Source organism: Castor canadensis, chromosome 9, assembly GCF_047511655.1.
Source record: "Castor canadensis chromosome 9, mCasCan1.hap1v2, whole genome shotgun sequence".
NCBI lineage: Eukaryota > Metazoa > Chordata > Mammalia > Rodentia > Castoridae > Castor > Castor canadensis.
Window position 1 is genome coordinate 46112821 of NC_133394.1, and position 20984 is coordinate 46133804.

The window sequence follows — 20984 nt, forward strand, 5'->3', positions numbered from 1 at the left end:
AAGTATTCTTATGAGGCATGGGCAAGATGTTAGGTGTTGAATTTATTGTGTTGAGATCGATATGTATTTCCATTACAGTAGTTAGACAGAATGGGTCCACTGTAAAATCACTTTCACATTATTTATAGAATCCATGGTGAATGTATTATAGTCTGTCTCAACTATGAGTCACTTCTAATTTAGCAATCATGCTCATTAAAAAGTGTAATTCTGTAGGGTGTCTTCACTTAGGAGTAAACATTCATTATGTCATGGTCTCTTTATTTTCAAAAAGAAAATTGGATTTTGTCCTTATAGAAGGTCTAGCTCACTAAGAGCATATGGATAAGGGTTTGACTTCTTACATATTAAAAAAATTCAGTTTCAGAGAAAAAACAATATAATGTGAAAGTGGGTAGCATGTTTTGATAGTTGGTTAATACAGAGCTGTAATCATTCTGTACTTTTTCAACTTAACGCTCAGGTAGGTAAATAAAGCTGTCTTATTCCTAAGTGTAAATTTTTATAGGAGGAGAAATCTGGCAGACAGAGATCCTCACCATCATCTGAACACTCGAACTGGACTTCCTTTTCTGAATTGACCAGTCAAAGAGAAAGGAAAAGAAAAAAAATATGACCGGTTGAATTTAAAGTACCAAAGTATGGAACACAGAATAATTTTGTCTTTAAAGAGGAGATACAAATTAGCTGGAAGAAAAAAGTTCTAAGGAAGTTTCTTTCTATATAAGGATAGTAGTGAAAATAAGTATCTAAATTGAACTGTGAGCTCTCCACCACTGAACAGTGCAGAAAAACCCAGAAGAAAACATTTTGAAAATTTAAAATACCACATTTTTTACCAATGCAAAACTGGGCAAAAGGCAGTCATCAACTATCATTATTGAAATCTAAACTAGATAAATAAGCAGAAGGAAGACACAAATAGAGTTTGAGGAAAGCAACTGGTAATGGAAATGCCATCCTAACAGGAATCACAGGTGCTTGGTCACCATGGCTCTGGAAACTCCCAACTCACATAGACAGGTGGTGACGAAATGACTGGGTATGCACATAAGAAGTGACAAAGGATTTTCTGTGTTATATTTTTCAATATGAACTGATCACCTCCCTTTTGATCAAGTTCAAATGTTAGAATACTAATTAATTTCCAAGAAAGTTGAAGTGTTGATGAGTGTATGCATCTGTCATTGGAAGAGAAACAAAGGATTAAAAAATAAAACTTTCAGGTGTCACTCTGGAAAAATAACAAATATTATTGTGCAAATATAAGGTTACATTCTATTAAAAGTAAAATCCCTTGAAACAAAACACATTCATTAAAGAATAAGTTGCATCATTTTGATTAGAAATCCAAAAATCAAAATATTCTGCTGTATTCTTCTTAGAAGGTATTCTAATATTTGTTCAGAATATGCACCTTCCATATGTCGCTAATCCTTATGACAGAAACACAAAAACAGTTATACCTTTAAACTGCTCAAGCAGAGAAATTTAGTCTTTTGATGTTCAATTTGTCAGACCCACTGTGAGTTTTCCCCCCAGTTTTTGGTGGCCTTCAAGTACACATCATCATTACTTGGAACATTTGGTTTTCACAGCTTTTTGTGTCACCATGGTAGCATGGGATTGTAGTAAAGCAGAGAGGACTTAGATATTCACTTTCTATAGGAGCTATATATAAAAACATTACTTTCATCATTACTTTATATATAAACAAATAGAAAAGAGAACTTTTATAGTACACATATTAATCATCTTTGTGTATTAAATTATTTCATATTTCAAGCTATGCCCTTTTGAAAGAACTACTGAGATTTATATTTAACACTTTAAAATTATCCAGTATCTGAAAGTCAGAAATGGTTTAAGAGCACCCACTTAACTTACCTTTACTCCATCTGGTTTTTTCAACAAACTCTTGGCTGCTGCAAAAATGATAGTAAAACTGGTTTAGTGAGTTATGCACAGAAACTCAGAGCTAGGCAATAAAGCATGTTATTGTCTCCTACCACCTGGCTGAGTTATGGCCGACATATGCCAAGTTATCAAAATCACACTGATGAGAGCGAGCTTACGGGACATTGAGATTCAGTATCACTTTTCTGGTTTTGCCACAAAAATTTAGGACTCAATTCTCATGTAGTTCATTGCATAAAATTAAACACTTTGCCAGTATTTGTTGTTATTGGACTTGATTTCACTGCTGGTTGTGAAAAGGATACTGGAACTTTAACTGGACTATCCTTTTGTAATCCAGAAAGTTGGTTTCAGTCTTTAGACATCAGCTGACAGATTGAATTACATGTTCATTCACACCACAAGTATGGTGACCATGTCAGTTCTGCACTGAAGCCCCTCTTTCTAGAGGGTGAAAACTCATTTGTAAAAATTTGCCCTGGTGAAACATCCTCCTTATCTTTTTGAACTCAGGTAATTTCAGCTTTACAAATCATAACTAGTTAAAATGACCTAGAGCAAATTTTTAAAATGTTTAGCATTTGGCCTTAAAAAATAGCAGTATGTATTCTTTTACAGTTCAAAATCGGAATACAAAGGCTTCCTTACAAAAGCCTTTAAATTGTAAAATGAAAGCCATAAAATTTGAGACAAGATATAAAATAAAATGAAATCTTTAAATCAGAAAAACTCTAAAGCATATGGTCTTATATGACACTTCATGTTTCTTGGGGGGAAGTCTTTATTATTCCTAGCATTACTGTACTTCCTGAGTATCTTAAGTGGTGAAGTCATCCTTTCAAAAATATACTTATGGACAGATACATACAGTGAGCAGATAATATAACTGTCAGTGACAATTTGTACACCAAGTGCAGAGCATTCACCCATATGCAGGACAAGGTACACACTTCCACTTAATGTTAATTATATATAGTTATGTAATCGAATCAAAATAGAATTTGCATCTGAAGTGGAAATACATAGTTATAAAAAGCTGCATGGATATGTAATTTCTTTTGATTTGGGACACTATTTTGATGATCTCTTTGGCATAATTTTTAAATTTATTTGAAAGATGCAAAAGTGTTCATTTTATTTAGTCTTTAGCAATAAAGATATTAATTTTATTATCAATTGATACAAAACTGCCTGGAGCTAAAAAGCATCATTTATAATATCCTGTGGCACTTAGTAGATTAGTAAGCAAACTCAGAATAACTGGAATTGCAGTAGCAAGCAAAGAGAAGACAATGATTCAGGTAAGCAGCAATTTGCTCTGGGAGGTGCAGAAATGTCCCTTTCGGTTACTATTTACCTTACCTCACAAGAAATACATTCCACATACAGGGAGAAAAGAAAAAATAAAAACAACTTTATAACCATGTATTTATGGACAGATTATTCTAAAAAGCATGTCTGGCAATGAAAATAGAATGAATAAAACATTTAAAACTAAAATGCAGCATCAAGTACAAGATGTTGTAGCTGAGTCTAATGTTATCAGTTGATTTTGAGGTGTTATGCAGTTGTTTTTCATGCTAAGACATTAAAAGAAGATATAAAATCCACACATTAGTTATGAGTTTTTAGTTTGCAGGATGATGGAAAGGAAATTATGAGGTAAATAAAAAGCAAACATTTATTAATAAAGGCCCATTTAAGAGTGTATTTAACATTTCAATAAGATATGTATTTTTAATTTGGGGATTTTACAGTTTGCCATTAACAATATATAACTATATATTGCTAACAATATATAACTATATATTTATACCGAATGATTTCATTCTACCTTTTAGTGATTCACTAATTACTGGGCCATAATGAAATATTAATTCATTTTAATATAGTGTCAATTAATACATAATGAGATGGCATTAAACCCACCCATATAAATGTGAACCACACTAATCAAGTGTTTATAAAGCAGATAAGTTGACAAAAGTAGCAACAAGGTTTTATTACACAAAACAAATCGAACAGAAAACATGCAACTGAGCAACACAGTCTCTCAATTTGTACCCCTGCTCATTGTACTATTATTACTGCTGTTATTGTTTAACAGCCTATGGTTTCACATTATCTCTAACTACATGGAAAGGGGTATAAAGGTGATTATTTAATACAGTTGCAAATAGTAACTAGAACTGGGTGAAAGAGCAGTTGATAACAAGATGACAGATCACCACCTCATATCACCATAGCACCCAGGTGAGGTTAGACAAAGAACTGAACAAATGACTGGATGAGCTGGTGCTGCCAATCAGTGTGTGTGAACAGTATGCAGACTAAAGTGATAACTCATTTGGTACTCACTTTTACAACTGTTCTAACATCCAAACTACAGGTTTGTCAAGTGCAGCTTAACTGGTTCTCCAGTTCTTCTACATACATGAGAATGATTAGTATTTACCAAAATTTGGTTTTTGAAATGTAGAGCTTTGAGATAATCTGACAAAGGAGAGGGCCCCAAAACTTAAATAGATTTCTGGAAGTAATAAATACTTTACCTCCAGTTTGGAAAGTCACATTTACAATAAAGAAACTGGCTTTATTTAGCCCTTATTTAACAAACTTATTATTATCATTTTTTACCATGGAATCATTTTGAGGAGTGTTTATTATCCTATGATATCCCTGTGCGGTAAATTCTCTGTAAGTTCTTGAGTTAGATTCCTTTGACAGTTGTAATCACTCTTGTAGCATGCCAAGATACTGTTGAACTTTAGGCATAACTTAGATCAGAGAACTACGGTCCACAATAATGGTCTTATTTTTCAAATCTTGCTTATTTAAATTCCCTATGAGAATGAGACAAAAAAATCCCTTATTCATAGTTACTACTTTATAAAATATCATTAATAAATTGTAAGTTTGAAATGTTGAGGTTCGAAATGAGGGAGTACATATCTCTACAACTTGTGTTCACTCCAGCATTTGACAGCTGGTGTTCAGTCCTGCTCAGTACTCATGACTGTTTACAGCTACTCCAGGTGGTCCTGTGAGGACTGTAGTCCCATGAAGCTTTGCAGTGGGCAGCACCCAGTCTCCGTAGTAATGGCAGCCACAGATGTGGAGGGAATCTATGACACACATTTGCCATCCCTGAACAACAGAATTTTCCTAATCATTAGATTTTCTGAATTCTGAAAAAATCAAATCGAACAATCGAACAAACAAACACTCTCCAACCAAACCCTACTAAGAAGGACAGCAGAGCTAAGGAGCAGAGTTCTTAATGCATATACCTGAAAAATTCCTTGTAGCCAACATAGTTGTCAAGATGGCGCCCTGTCAAAGAAGGAAGAAAACAAAGTCAGTGTTGCCTCTGCAAATCTTTGACACACTCTTGGATAACAAATCCTCTCCTGGTCTTATTTTCAGTTAGGGGATTTTTGACTGTTTGTTTTTGTTTTGTGGTTTCCTGAGAGTCCTAGGCTGTGTCTTGCAGGATGCCATGACTGCTCTAATGTGTGGGCCAGATTTAGATGATCAAATTGCACAGCTGTTTTCCACTAAAGGCAGAAACCACAGCACACATTGCCACACTGATCCCAACTTCTCACCCAAAGTTTGATTCTCATATATATTCCATTCTCCCAAGACTCAGGAAAAGAATAAGAATATGGAGATCCATATCCTTACTTTTGCTAAAAGTTATTTGCTCCCTCCATTAGTTTATTCTCACTCTGCCAAATCTACCTCCGCACAATAATGCAAAATTTCTTACCTTAAGTTTCCGTCTAGCATTAAATTTCTTCAAGCAGTCTACAGTCTCCTGTCTGTGCATCATAGAAGCAACAGTAGAACGTTGCTGGAAGAAGAGGAGAAAAAGGTGACTTGACTAGGGATATTTAAACATACTAAGTAGAATAGTATCTGCAACTTCATTAAATATTTATTGCTGGTACACACATTCATATGATCAACTTGTAATTATCCAATGGGCAAAATTACTTAAAAATGAAAGAATGACTTTGCCAAGACTATTAGTGGCTGAGCTGAAACATCTTTGTGCAGAAAATGCAGAAATGAATATTACTAGTTTCCCAAGTTATCTTCATTTCAATAAGCCTGTAAGCACATTTCTATTGGATTGCCTTTCATTTACTTTGTACCATATCTATTGCTCTAACATTTGTCCCTAGAAATTCACTGCAGGTTTTGGATTCCTCCAAGTTCCCCTCCCACTCTTTTTTGGTTAGTTCTTCTAAACTGTATTTAGAATACTATGGCCATCCTTTTATGCAAGTAAAACTCTACTCCCAGGTTCTAAATCTCATACATGTTTCTAAAGCTCCTTAATAATTCAACTATGTCTGATTTTTTCTTCTGGGATGCAATAAATCTTGGTATTATTTTTTTAACCTCCATTCAGAAGTCTTTTCAGAAACTTACATGGGGAATTCTCATTGCTTATAGGCAATATTTACTTAGTAATCTATGCATAACAGACTTTCTACTGGAAATGACTTTTTTTTGCCATTATAAAATTCATTTTCTTAAAATACCTCGGGTGAAAAATACATTAATTCTGAGTTTCATCTTTTTCTGCAGAATTATTTTAAATCCTTGAAAAAATATTAAGGGAGAGTTTGTTGATCATTTTGGCTCCTAAGGGTTTTGTAGAACTGTTACTTACACAGATCCATGGGTGTTTCAGTGCCTCTGAGGCTGTAATGCGTTTGGCAGGGTTGATGGTAAGCATTTTGTTGATGAGGTCTTTGGCTTCAGGTGTCACTGTGTCCCATTCTGGTGATGGAAACTTCAAAGATATAAGTTTACAATTTTTTTAAAAAGATATACTTAGTAAAATAGGGAAGAGCCAAATACAATAATAATTTCTGTAAGTAGTGAATTTTTTCATGAATTTAGCTTTTATACAAACAAAATTATATTCAAAGTAGATAAATTGATTGAGTTATATTCCTCCATGTATAAAATTCCATAGATTAAAGAGTAATGGATAAGAGATCAACACATGTACTGAACAGTATATTATACATAGTAAATACATTTTAAAACATAGAAAAATAACTTAGAATCTTCTATTCTTCTCAAAATACCTTTGTTTGATCTGAAAAATTAGATCTTATGCCATATTTCTTCATAATTTCTGGCAAATCTCAGTAGAAGCAGCCGGGCTGTCACATGTGTTGATGGCATCATGCTACTGTGCCAGGGTTCAGTATGCAGTGTGTCAGACTTCACAGCTCATTGGCAGCAGTAGCACAGATAATAAAACAGCTTTAATTCCTAGGCCAAAATAGACCTATTATTCATGGCTTCTCGGAGGTGCAGTGAGGAGAAATCTGAGATTACAAGAGCTCCAGTAGGATTTCAGGTTAACTCTCACCAGCAACCTCAAAAAAAGATAATCCTAGTTCTGTTTCACAAAGTATGTAAGTAACCAACTGTCATTAATTCCCATTAGTAATCCATCTTTACATTACCAACTATGTAATGAAGCCATTTTTTCTCTTTGCTTTTTATTGACAATTATTTAACCTTCCTTTCATATAAGTAGTGTATTTAGTAGAAATAATATTCATCAGAAATTTACCTAATTTACTAAAGGACAGGCTGTTTCCTAATTCATGAACTTTGATAGAAAATCTTGAAAAGCAAAGCCATTGATATGGTTTTATGGAATTAAATCAGTATATTTTAAGTAGTTACAGAAAAGAAAGCTTGTGACTAATAACAAAGTGCACAATAAAAAAATGGTTAATATCTCTAATTTTTTCCAGTTTAGTAATTCTCTCTCTCTCTCTTTTTTTTTTGTTAAAAGTGTTTTTACATTGCTGTGCTGGGTGAGGGTACACTGTAGCATTTACAAATGTTCTTACAATATATCAAATATATCATACTTGAATTTTCATTTTTTAGTTTCAGAAGAGTACCTTGGGTAATTTCAAAAACTTGCCATCAGGAGCTGTTGGAGAAACACTCAAGACAGTGTCTTAATATTACACAAGTCTTCTGACGGCGAACGAGGGACTGGTTTATCCCAAAAAAAGGTGGCCCCTTTCCTTGTTTTGCTAATTTCCGCAAAGTCACCAAGCAAAGCATCCTCAGGATTGTGTCTGACAAGAGACAGGCTTGGTTCTAGTTTGTAAAGATGATGAATGTGCTACCTGTGGGTACGTCATGATGATCTGGTCCAATTATTAGTCTAGTTACAGAGGAATGCTTCAAAATATAAAGAACAAACATTTTAAATTGCAATTGCTGATAACTAATTTAGATATTCCTCTAAATAGAATATTTTAACAGAAACACATTGAAGTGGCCATTGGTCTAGATAGATACAATAAAGACTTTCCATTATCTATTCTTCTTCCTTCCACATTGAGGTTTTAGCTTGTGCAAGAGGTGAACCAACTTAGTTAACCAACTTAAAAATACATAGAAAGCATTCTCAGATTCTGTACTTGGATTTACAGAAAACTGCATGAGGTGAACCTGAGAACATAGTAAATTATATTTAGACAAATGCAGTCGTGTGCTGAGTAATGACATTTTGGTCAACAATGGGTCAACAGGTCAGTGGCCTCATGGAGGTGAAGACTTCCTACCACCTAAGGATGTAGCCATCAAAACACCACAGCACAAAATATGGCCATGTTTGGGATGAGGCTCATGTGACCAAACCTCCTGCACTGCCAGTCACATAGGAATATAATACATGTGATTATGTGTAGAAATACAGGACAGTATATTTGATATTGCGAAAAACTATGTAACAACTATGTTACTGGTTTATGTATTTACTATACCATATTTTTTATCATTATGTTAGATTGTACTCCTTTCATTTCCAAACAACTGTTTACTGTAAACCAGTGCACTGTTACTTCAACAGCAACCTCATAGCTCTCCTTGACTGCATCAAGGAGCCGTATCAACCGGTTCACTTACAACATGTTGGTTTGTCTAAGCACACACCATGATGTTCACACAATGGCAAAATCACTTAATAATGCATTTCTTAAAAACTATTCCCATTGTTAAGCAATACATGACTGTATTGGTGATACAAATTTATGGAAACAGCCAAGATGCCCCACTACTGATGAATGGATTAAGAAAATGTGGTATTTATACACAATGGAATTTTATGCAGCCATAAAGAAGAACAAAATGTTTATCATTTGCTGGTAAATGGATGGAATTGAAGAACATTCTGAGTGAGGTTAGCCTGGCCCAAAAGACCAAAAATCATATGTTCTCCCTCATATGCGGACATTAGATCAAGGGCAAACACAACAATGGGATTGGACTTTGAGCACATGATAAAAGCGAGAGCACACAAGGGAGGTGTGAGGATAGGTAAGACACCTCAAAAACTAGATAGCATTTGTTGCCCTCAATGCAGAGAAACTAAAGTAGTTTAAGGTTAAAAGCAACTGAGGCCAATAGGAGAAGGGGACCAGGAACTAGAGAAAAGGTTAGTTCGAGAAGAATTAACTTAGAAGGTAACACACATGCACAGGAAATCAATGCGAGTGAACTCCCTGTATAGCTATCCTTAACTCAACTAGTAAAAACCCTTGATCCTTCCTGTTATTGCTTATACTCTCTCTTCAACAAAATTAGAGGTAAGGGCAAAATAGTTTCTGCCAGGTAGTGAGGGGGTGGGGGGGAGAAGGAGGGCATGAGGGGATAAGGGAGGGGGTGGGGGAAGGGGGGAGAAATGACACAAACATTGTATGCACATATGAATAAAATAAAAATTTTTTTAAAAAGATGAAGTATAAAAATAAGTAGTTTTTTTTCAGATTCTGAACCTAATTCATAAATGTATATGCGTATATATTTTTGAATATGAATTGTATTAGAATTGTGAACCTATTTTTTTCAAGTGAAAGCTTGCATAGAAGACTATTATATAAATTAGACAAACAAAACCAGAAATTGAAATAGTGGAAAGTGCAAATATTGTTGGCATGTAATTAGAAAGCACATGGTAAACATTTAGGTATATACTTCACCTAAAGAGGCAGTAATCTTTTCTGAAGCTGAAATCTTTTAACTTTTATATGTTTTAAAATACAACATATCTGAAAAATTTGAGGAGTAAACTGTTTTCTCAGAGACCTCAAACTTCTTTCAATCTAAGGGGATAGTGAGATTAAACAGAATACAAAATAAAGGCACGTTGCATTTCTTACCCGTGTTATAATTTTTTTAAGACAGCATTTTGCTATGGAGCCCAGGCTGCCACGAAATCCCTATCATCTTGTCTCAGACTATTGAGTGCTGAGATCACAGACATCTATCACTACACCTGGCTCTACTTCTACTCTTTATTTCTCTTTTCCTAATGGAAAAGTAATAGAAGTCATAAGAGAAACTGCTGAAAATTATGGTTAAGAAAACAATGAAAAAAATCTGACCTTTGGTCAAAAAACCAAAACCCTCATCAAAAGTGATACAAATATTTACTACATACATCATAAGCGCCAGCCTTGATCTGCTGATAGAGTCTGTGTTGGTCTTCATCCCAGAAGGGTGGATACCCCACCAGCAGAATGTATAGAATGACACCTGGGGGAAATGAGCATATTAACATAATTTAAGTCATACATATAACAGTACACTAAATGTGGCTGGTTCCCAATGCTATTAAGCCACAGCAATTAAAACAGAGGGAAGTGCATTGTAAAACACCTGAGAGAGGTGTGTTAGAAGCTATTTTGAAGGCCTCCATGTTGTGGAGAGTGCACATTCCCTTTGCTATGTTCAAGACCTCTGACACTGTGTCAGTCCACCACATGGACCAAAGAATTCTAAAGAGGCATTGCAGAACAACATCTAAAGATGGAAATATCTGTCATTTTGAGTGACACATTCTTTGGCTTCCTTGGATTCTTGTCTATGTAGATTTTGTGTACGTTGATAGTTAAAAACTTAACATGTTATTCATTTCTTGATAGTCATTTTGTTGATAATTAGGGCTTTTTCTTGAATGATGGTGTTTAATTATAAATTCATGCTCTAAGTTAGCCAAGGTCCCTGGGAGTATGGATAACATAAAAAGACAAACTATTTTCTCTTTAGTGATCTTAGTCTTTAAAACCAGAGTTTTTCAGTCAAACAACTATTCCAGTATTACTACAGAAGAGCACATAGAAGAAAGTAAAAAGGAAGAGAAGGGTAAAATTGCACATAAATTAAAACAATAAACACACAGTTGTGACACAGCTTGATATCTTTCTCGTAAATATGTAAGTACAGTCCCTTGGCATCCACAAGGAACTAATTCCAGGATCATCCCCCAGTTACCAAAGTCTGTGGATTTTCAATTCACTATACAAAATCACATAATTTATTAGTCTATGCACATCCTCCTAGTAGTTAAAATCATCTATAGAAAACTTATAATGGTGAGTATAATGCAAGTCTGTATAGACAGGTGTTATACTGCATTGTTTAAGAGACCAGTGACAAGAAAAAATGTCCATGCGCAGTCAGTACACATGCATTTTCCCCCAACATTTTTGATTTGTGCTTCATTGTGTGCAGGTGTAGAATCTGCATACAGAGGGATGATTGTATTTATAAATTAATTTGTTCAATATATGAGTCAACTATTAAATTAAAAATACAGTATGTATTCACAACAGACTTTTAACTTTCTCTGAAATGATATATGCAATATAGATGTTTCCTATCTTGACACCTGGTCCCCTTTGCTATCAAACATTTCTCCTGCTATTTTTCACATACTTTATTGACCTGCTTCAGTTCTTTAGTTTCTTTTCTAGCTCATTATCCCAGAGGAAAGTCTGTTATCCTCTAGCCTCTCCTGTGAGCTCTTCTCTTGCTATTTCTTTCCTTAAGCCTAGAAAATCCAAGGAAGAAGAGTACAATAGCTGATTCTCTGCCTGGGTGCCCTGGGACTCCTTTCTTCCCCTATCAGAAGTGCTGTCTTGGTTTCTGTGCCTTATGTATGTTGGGGAGCTCTAGCCCCGCTCCTGCCCGCCAGTCTGGACACCTTCATACAAAAGAAGTAGCAATGGTTTAATTGCCTTAGAGTTTTATAGTCTACAGGAAGAACCAATTCAAACCAGATTTTTAAAGTCACGTGAATTGGGTTGGGGCTACCACTCAGTGATAGAGCACTTGGCTCACATGATCGAGATCCTGGGTTCCATCCCCAGCATTCCAAAAGAAATGAATGACCAATAACGTCATGTGAGTCACTACCAGAATGGTACAGTTTGAATCTTGAAAGTTCTCCAAGGGCCCATATGTTACAGGTTTGGTCCCCAGGGATGTGTATTAGGAAGTGGTGGAACCTTTAAAGGGTGAGGCCTAGAGAGAGGTCTTTAGGTGATTAGGGTATGCTCTTGAACTGGTGTATGAGATCCTGACGCTTTCCTCTTCCTCTTTGCTCCTTGGCCAGGAGGTGAGTGGTTTTGCTCCACCATGTGTTCCTGCCATGGTGTTGTGCCTCGCCATAGATTCAAATGCAACAGTGGCCATGGATCACAGGCAGTGACCTCCCAACAGGTGGGCTAAAATGCCTTCTTTCTTTAGAAGATGATTATCTGAGGGATTTTGTTATAGTAATGAAAAGCTAACACACAGCAAAACATTTTAAACAACATTCTTGAATTAAAGAAAAATTCTGTTAAGGTTTATAAATTAAGACCTGAAGTTATTTTACCACAATGGAGTTATCAAAAAAAAGTAACATGAAGAAAATTACAATACAGTGTTCTTCACTACACAACATAAAAATTTTTACATATTAGAGATTTAATGTTTATTGATTTAAATTTATTTTCATATTATCCTTACTATTTGATGTAACAGATGCATCAAATAACGATGATGATCATGATGAGAACAAATGTTTGTCTATGTTTCCAGGAAGTGAGCAGAAAGGAAACAGTTTTAGCTCTTTCTTATGGTTCAGGGGGTGAAGAAGAAAATTTGCCTTGTAATGGCAACAACCACCTCTGTTGAATCTGGACATTTTCCTAATAAACACGGAGTTAGGCTGTGATAAAATCATTAAACAGACTCTCAGCTGAGACATTTTGCATCTGAACTTCAGCTGTTCTTTCTGGTGAGCTATGTCTGGAGTTGACACTTAATGTAGAACTTCTCTGGAAAGGTGAAGCTCTTTGAGGACTCCTGCCTGACAAGAGTAGCTGATATCATCACAACCATGATTTACTTATTTAAATGAGGAGTTTCTATGAAAGAACATGTACTTTCAATAAAATGAAAGCATATATTTTGGAGATTTTAAAATTTCGTTTATGCTCAAAGACTTAAAAGAATAAAAAAAACGAGAAAGGTAGTGTTGAATAGACTGATGTAAAATCGTTAATGCTTCTTTAAATAAACATTGTTTCCTAAGCTTCTTTTGACTTGATCATTAGACTTCAGGCCAGGGCCTTTCTGAGTTATCCTCTCTTATATTTTTGAAAAGTATATTTCTATTTTCTGAAGGTATGGAAGAACATTGAGAGTTGTAGCATAATGATAAAGTAATGCTACTTTTCCTTAGAGGTAACATTTATTGAGCAGTTACACGTGCTTTAATGCATTACCTCATTTAATCCTTGTATGGTGCTATGTAGTCCATACTGTTACCATCCCCATTCATAGATAAAAACGATGAGGCTAAGAGGTTAAGTAACTTAACTGCCTGACATAAAATTGGGATGCACATGAAGCCACTTTGTCTTCCGTGAACAGTCATGTAAAATTGTTAATTTTGTGTTATGTGAGAGACCTTGATCCGCCAGCGAAGGTGTCCATTTGGTCCACCCTGACATGATTTCTGCAGCCACTTTTTCATTAGCTATTATTGCAACAAGTGCTTAATTTACAATGCTTCTTGTTCTCATCAATAGTCTATGATTCAGTAAAATTCCAATTTACCTTTTTCTTCTAACCTTAATATTTTACCGCTTTCTGCTAAGTTAGAGGAAAAAAAAAGGTGAAAAAGTTTACCAGCTCTGTTTCTCTTTTGCACTAACATCTTTAAAAGTAACAAAAAAGTCTTGTTTTATCTTTTTGTTGCTGTTGTCATTGTTTTATATGAATATTTATGGGGTGGCAATGTGACCTCAAATATTGGGTATCTTTCATGATTTTCACAGCTTTTTAGATATTTTATTAGGGATTATAAAATGAAGATATTCTGATTCTATCTTACCTTATTTAGAGTAAGAGAAACCTCATCAATTACTTGGTTACCATGAAATACAGTTCACACGGAGACGTAGAACAATTGATTCTTTACTTCCCTTTATTGTCTAGTTTGCAAAATAATTCATTGGCATCCTAGCATCTCCAAAAGGCCAGGACTCCTCTTGAATTTTGATTATCATTATAAACTCATGGTTTTAAACTTTCAGAAGTGTTTTGATCAATTGCTGTTATTCTTAGTGATCCTCAATTTGTTCCATCTCTGACCAAAGCAAGTAAGCGTCTTCATGTTGGCTCCTGAGTCCTGTCGATACAAACTCAGTGGTCTGTAACAGGACTGTTCCTTCTGGTATGACATGATGCTCCTAATCAACCTCTACTTTCCCTGATACGGACTTGGAGTCAGCCACGGCAATAAGTGGTAGCAATGGTAAACAATATGCAGAGACCAAAGTTGGGGACTTATGTGCTCTGTGGAACTACAGGTTTCTTCATCAAACAAGAAATGAGGAGAGAGGGAAGAGAGAAACTTACTGAAAAAGACTTATGAAACCTAAGAGACCAAATGACTAATGAAATTGTGACACAGAAGGGCAAGTAGGAAAAACATGATTTTTGATGTTGTTAAGCAATTGTTAACATTTTAAAATTAGCATTATTGTCATAGTTTTAAGAGAGTTCTTTATAGATGTATTGATATGATATTTGGATCTGAATAAAATAGTCTTGGGATGGGGGAATAAGCTGGGGTAAGATGAAAAAAGATTACTCATCAGTTCCCTCTGTTATTCTTCTCTTTTGCATGTTTCTAATTTTTTATAATCAACAGTTAAACTATTTTTGACACAGTTGATTCCATATAACATTTAAAAATGATGGAAAAAAGTAGTTTTGATTATTTTATGCATTAATTTGTGCTTGGGAGATACTAGGGACATTTGGTTGAGTCTTGGGAAGTACTGATTACTGATTAGGTAGAAAGACCACATTATTAAGAATATTCAAAACGGATTTTTAAAAGCAAATGTTAGAAAAGTGATTAAACTCATAATCACACTGATGATTAAACATTTAAAAAAAATCTGCTCTTATGAAAGAAGAGCTACAGAAGAAATGTTGAAAACCTGAGCAGTTAGTAAAAAGTTAACAGAACAATCTAATCAAGACATCCATGTGCCCTTGGTAAACAATGCAATACAGTATAAGTTTCCATACAAAATGCATTTTGGCTTTGGAAATGCACAGATAACCATATGAATAATAAGCATGGCTTGTTGATTCAAATGGGGAAAGTACTCAAACATTTGGTCACCTAACCATCAAAGTTGGGAAAAGCAAGAGACTAAGATCAAAGCAAGAAAGATGTAAAGATATTTTTCAGTGGATGGACCATCTATGCCATGGAAAAGGGATTAAAAACTTCTAGGCATTTTAGTCCCAGGCAGAGATGAATGTCTGTGCCTATGCTGTGCTCAGGTGGAGTGGTAAGCAGGTTGACAACTGTAGCTAACTGTTGGACATGTATGTATTTTATATAAAAACAAAAGCAAGCTGGGCATAGTGGTTCATGCCTGCAATCCCAGCTACTTGGGAGTTGGAGATAGGTGGCTTATACTTTGAGGCTAGTGTGGGCAAAAAGTTAGCAAGATCTCATCTCAAAAGCAAGCTGGGTATAGTGGTAGATACCTGTGCCTCCAGTTATTTGGGAGGTGGAGATAGGAGGTTCAAGATCTGAGCCTGGCTCTTGGGCAAAAGCAGACCTTATCTGAAAAACAAACTAAAGTAAAAAGGGCTGGGTGTGTGGTTCAAGTAGTAGAAGGCCTGTCTAGCATGTGTAAAGACCTGAGTTCAAACCTTTGTACTGCCAATTTAAAAAAAGGAACAAAATATCATGTTACCTGTTCTTTTCATTATTTTAGAGATGCCAGAAACTGACAGTTTTTAAGGATGTCTCCTGATAATTGATAATAAATGTTAATGCCCCTAGAATACAAGGTCCAAACATCTGGACCAGATATGTGAGGAACACCTGAAATGGACAGAATGTTTGTGGCCCCTCAAAATTCATATACTGACACCCTCATCCCAGTATGATGATATATGCAGGTGGAGTTGGGGTCTTTCTATGGAGGTAATTAGGTCAGCAGGGTAGAGTCCTCATGAATGGGGTTAGTGCCTTTACAGGAGGTCAGTAAGCTAGCTTGCTCTCTTATTGTCATGTGAGGATACAATAAGAATTTGGAAGTCTGCAACCTTGACCTTCACCAGAACCCAATCCCATTATGCTGGCTCTTCTTAGACTTCCAACATTCAAAAATATGACAAATAAATTTCTGCTGTTTCTAAGCCATCCACTCTATGCTACTTTGTTATAACAGATTAAATTGACTAAGATAACACCTGCTTGCAACCTTTGCCATATTGTGTAAAGATCCTAAAAACTGCTGCCTTAAAGGAAATCATGACTAACCAGGGTACTGAGTAGTGTTGAGGTACATCAGAATCACCTGACAGGCTTGGTTAAAAACATAAATTCCTAAGCCTTATCCCAGTATTTGTTTTATGGTGTTAAAAAAACCTATTAAATTTGAAAACAGAAAAGCTGTGTTCTGTGTACAGTTCAGTGGTGTTCAGTTAGTAGAGGTCCAGAACTTTTGTATCTTAAGACACTGAAACTCTTACAATTTCTGCTTCCCTTCCTTCAGTCCTTGGTAGCTATCTTCAACTTCCTTTCTATGAAGTTGACATTTTCAGATATTTCATATGAATGGAACCCTGCACTCTTGGTCCTTTTCTGACTGTCTTATTTTGCCTTGGGGTTTATCATGTTGCAGCAAGTGATACAATTTCCTGTCTTTTTAGCACTGCATAATATTTTATTCTATGTATGTACCACATTTTGCTTATTATAGTAATCTGTTGATAGACATTTTAGTAGCTTCCACCTCTTGACTGTTGAGATTAACATGATTATGAACACAAATGGGAAAATAGTTCTTCAAGATTCGGCTTTCAGTTCTTTTGGATATATAACCAGCAGTGGGATTTCTGAATCCTTTGACCTGAGAGACTTTCACTCAGTGTTCTGGGGTGGATCCTAGGAAGCTGAACTTTTGATAATCATCCAGATCACTCTGAAACATGTAGTCTATAGTCCATAGTTTGAAAAAGCACAAAGTTGGAAATGTCATATATAACAAATCTGGGGGGATTTAAGACAATACATGGGTAAAGAGGATATTGGTAAAGATTATGTTTTAGAGTAAGGCCCTGTGGGTTGAAGACTGTTGAAGATATGGTGAACAAGGGTGAGGGTAGAAACCCTTTAATTTGGGGTACACCTGTGATGGCCCAATGTACAGTAGTCACAGAACTGGTAATAGCAACAAATATTCCAGTAGGCTTGGGATTTCAAAATGATAAAAGTGCCTATCATGACTTACCCCAACTGAAGTATGAAAAGGCTAAGCCCAAGGAATTATATAACTGTTGAACCTACTATGCATGAAAAGAAGAATAGATTCCACTATAGTCAAAGATTTTCCAAAGTCATGCTACATTCTGTGTGACAATCACTAATTTATCATCCATAAACGTTCAGAGTGATACCTAAACAGGATACAGAAGTAGTAAGACAGCATACATGTATTGTGGAAAAGAGGTTTAGTCATAGGCCAGCCTCCTTCATTCCTTTCTTCCTTTTATAAAGTCAAATTTTAGAAGATGTTCTGTAAAAATTTCATTGTCCAATGACATCAAAAATATTTGCTCATCCCACTAAGGAATTATGGAAGTAGCCATATATATAAGAAAGCCATTAAAATCAATTTACTACAATTAATGGCAGAACACAGGACTATGTTCATTAATGTCTATTATTTACTTTCTAGTAGTGGACTCCTTGCTTTCAAAGACCAAGTATAGGTCAGACAATACTTTTGCATGAGATTACAAAAGCAAGGTACTGGTGGTATTTTGTGATTTCTTCTATGCAGATAATTGCATGTTTCTAACAAAAGTAATACACAGCGTTCTTTAAGTCACTATACCAATGCTGTGGTTACCTTTGTTCTGTACAAAATGACAAAATGACAAATAATCTGCTAAAATGAATGGTCATAACTTAGTACACATAAAATACCATATGCCATTGTTTGACATTATCTTTTGTAATATGAGTCGTGCCATTTTTTTTTTAACCAGTGTCTACTCTTGAAAAGAAGAACTAATTGGTAGGAGCTAGTGCTAACTTGTGGCTAAAAAAGCATTTTTCTCTAGGTAAACTGTATCCTCAAAACAACCAGGTAATGTGTACATTACTTTGGTGGTTATTAAACAGTGATGAGCAAGAATACATCATCTTATAAATACGGTTAATTTAATGTATTTCTGTGCCATCTTAGTGAGGAGAAATATAATAAAAGGGTAAAACAGTAATTCCAAACCAAGATTAGTGACCCCAAAAAATTCATAGTAATGCTCCCAGGAGTGGTCATTTTCCACATATATGTGATGTTGCAATATCTAATCAGAATACCATAGTGAGCTATGTGGTACCCAGTGTATTTCTAGGCACACAACTAAAAGATGCATACGATCTCTAAAGAAAATGGGAGTTGGCTATAAATATACACATTAACTGGGACCTGGCTTGTCATGAAGAGATTTGGTTGCAGAAAACTGTGAAGAAAGCAAAGTAAGGATAGAATAGAACAAACTGAAACATGGCTCTGGCCATGACAAAACTAGGGTTGAAATTGCTGAGATGCCCTTTGGCTCTAAGTTTCTGAAGATTAATTTCTGAGATTGTGAGAGAGAGAGAGAGAGAGAGAGAGAGAGAGAGAAAGAGAGAGATGGGAGAAATATATTTTTGTATTCATACATGTAGGGTTTTTCTATTGAATAAATGTTTTTAAGAATGTGATACAGGTCAAACAAGGAGGGGAAAAACTCTACCTATTCTTCCTCCTTTCATTCAAGAAGGACCTTGTATCTTATATGTTATCTCACATTTCACAGGTATGAAATCAAATTATTATATAATATTTCATTATTTATAAAGGTGAAATATACAAACTGTATTATGGAAATGTACTCAAATAAAAATCCAGAAACCAAGTGGACTCAAATTTATCAAAGTGATATTAAAATTGAACACAGTGTGCTTGGTGAGCTTAACACAGTGGTCCTACGCCCTGTAGACATGTTACAGTTTATTAAAAGTGCACCTGTCTACACTCACCCTGGATCAGCTAAGCAGAGTGCTCATGTAGGACATAGGTGGCTCTGTTTATATAAGTTTCATCATTGATTCTGCTGTGCATCCAAGGCAGAACCACTTGTATGTATTAGGTTTTGTGGTTTCTTTTTAAAGTATCAGATATTCTTCAACACCAATGAAACTTATATATTATGAAAAATATTTTAACATAAGAACTAAATGATTTATTAAAATTGTTATTTATTATTCAAGAGTCATGAAATTTGACCACAATAAAATATTTTCAGAATAAATAAAATAACTTAAAAGTGAAGAAAAAAGCAGAGAGCGAGAGAGAGAGGGAAAGAGAGAATTTGGTATTCAGATAATCAGATGAGGGCATCATAATATTCAAATGAGCATCATACCACTAGTGCTGAGTCACCTCTTAAAAGTGTTTCTAAAGAAACACTTCCTAATAATAACGGTAATGATAACTTACACCTATGGAATTAAAAATATTTCCTTGGCAGCCAGGAGGCAAGTAGTACGATTATCTCCATTTATAAGAAGAGGCCAAGCTTCAGAGACTAATTTGTGGTCTGTCATCTCTGTCACACAGCAAGCAAACTGAGGAGCAGGGTATGTACCCTCAACCACTATACACACGGCCTCCTACTACGAAATGGATGAGAGGAGGGAGAAATAAAAGGAGAAAATAGGAAGGAAACTAGGAAAACAAGGAGACAAAGTGAAAGGGCAGATGCAGCTGGAGATGATGTGTGGACAAAGCAGGCAAAGAAAGGCCACGAAATACCCATTAGGCAGAGACCAGTGCATACGACTCTATCCCTCTGGTATTTACAGTTCAAACACAGCGTCCTACCTACACCTCCCATATTTCATGAAACATAGAGCTACTATATTTTAAAATGCTTTTAAGACTCTATCCTCCACAAATCCTGTCAGTGTCTGCCTACCGCAGGCCACTCTGCTGCGTCTGAAACCATCAGCAGAAACAGATCTGTGCTGGCAGCTAGATTTATTTATTGCAAGGGAAGTATTCAAGCTCTCTGCCATTAGCATTTAGATTTGGACAAGAACATTTTGCAGCAATGCTCTCACTGAAAGGTATTTTGGAGTTCATCGTAGAAGATAGTCTCAGGTAGATAGGAGGAAGACAAAGATGGGCATACTTCAGAAATTACCCTTTAATTAAGTGTCATTAACAATCTTTTAAAACTATAATGGTTATTTGCATTTTAAATTGCTTTACTTACTACTGAAAGTTTTCCCTTAAAATGTACCTTATTTGATACTCCTACAGTTTCATGAGGGTGATATATTACCCTCAGAGATATAAAAGAGACAGGGTTACATGGAACAAAGCAAAGACTTGAAGTTAGGTGTCGTAACTATGAGTGTAGTTCCCTGTTCATAACTGCCTTTCTAGGCATGGAAGGAAATCTGAAAGCCCAGTGATACTTAATGTAAGAATAAATACCATGTTGTTGTTACTAGGGATGTAAAGCCAACAAGAAATATAGAAGGGAAAAATCTATCACTATGAGGAAGTGGCGATGAATTTATTTACCTTTTTAAAAACTAAAATCAGATCTAAAAAGTTATTTTCAGAATCTATAAATAAAAA

General features: G+C 35.3%; 1 protein-coding gene across 20 annotated transcripts in view; it reads right to left on the reverse strand.

Moving 5' to 3' along the window:
* Positions 1-20984, reverse strand: part of Camk2d (calcium/calmodulin dependent protein kinase II delta) — a 294100-nt gene that overhangs the window by 46400 nt on the left and 226716 nt on the right. For 6 of the 20 annotated variants that reach the window (XM_074041587.1, XM_074041583.1, XM_020163012.2 and 3 more), the window contains exons 9-13: positions 10415-10509; positions 6602-6724; positions 5690-5773; positions 5208-5250; positions 1888-1922 (exon numbers count right to left, since the gene is read on the reverse strand). In XM_074041587.1, coding sequence (XP_073897688.1) covers positions 1888-1922; positions 5208-5250; positions 5690-5773; positions 6602-6724; positions 10415-10509 — 380 coding nt within the window. Of the gene's footprint in view, positions 1-539; positions 573-1887; positions 1926-5207; positions 5251-5689; positions 5774-6601; positions 6725-10414; positions 10510-20984 lie in introns of all 20 variants that reach the window. The other 14 variants (XM_074041585.1, XM_074041581.1, XM_020163015.2 and 11 more) reach the window with 3 other exon arrangements.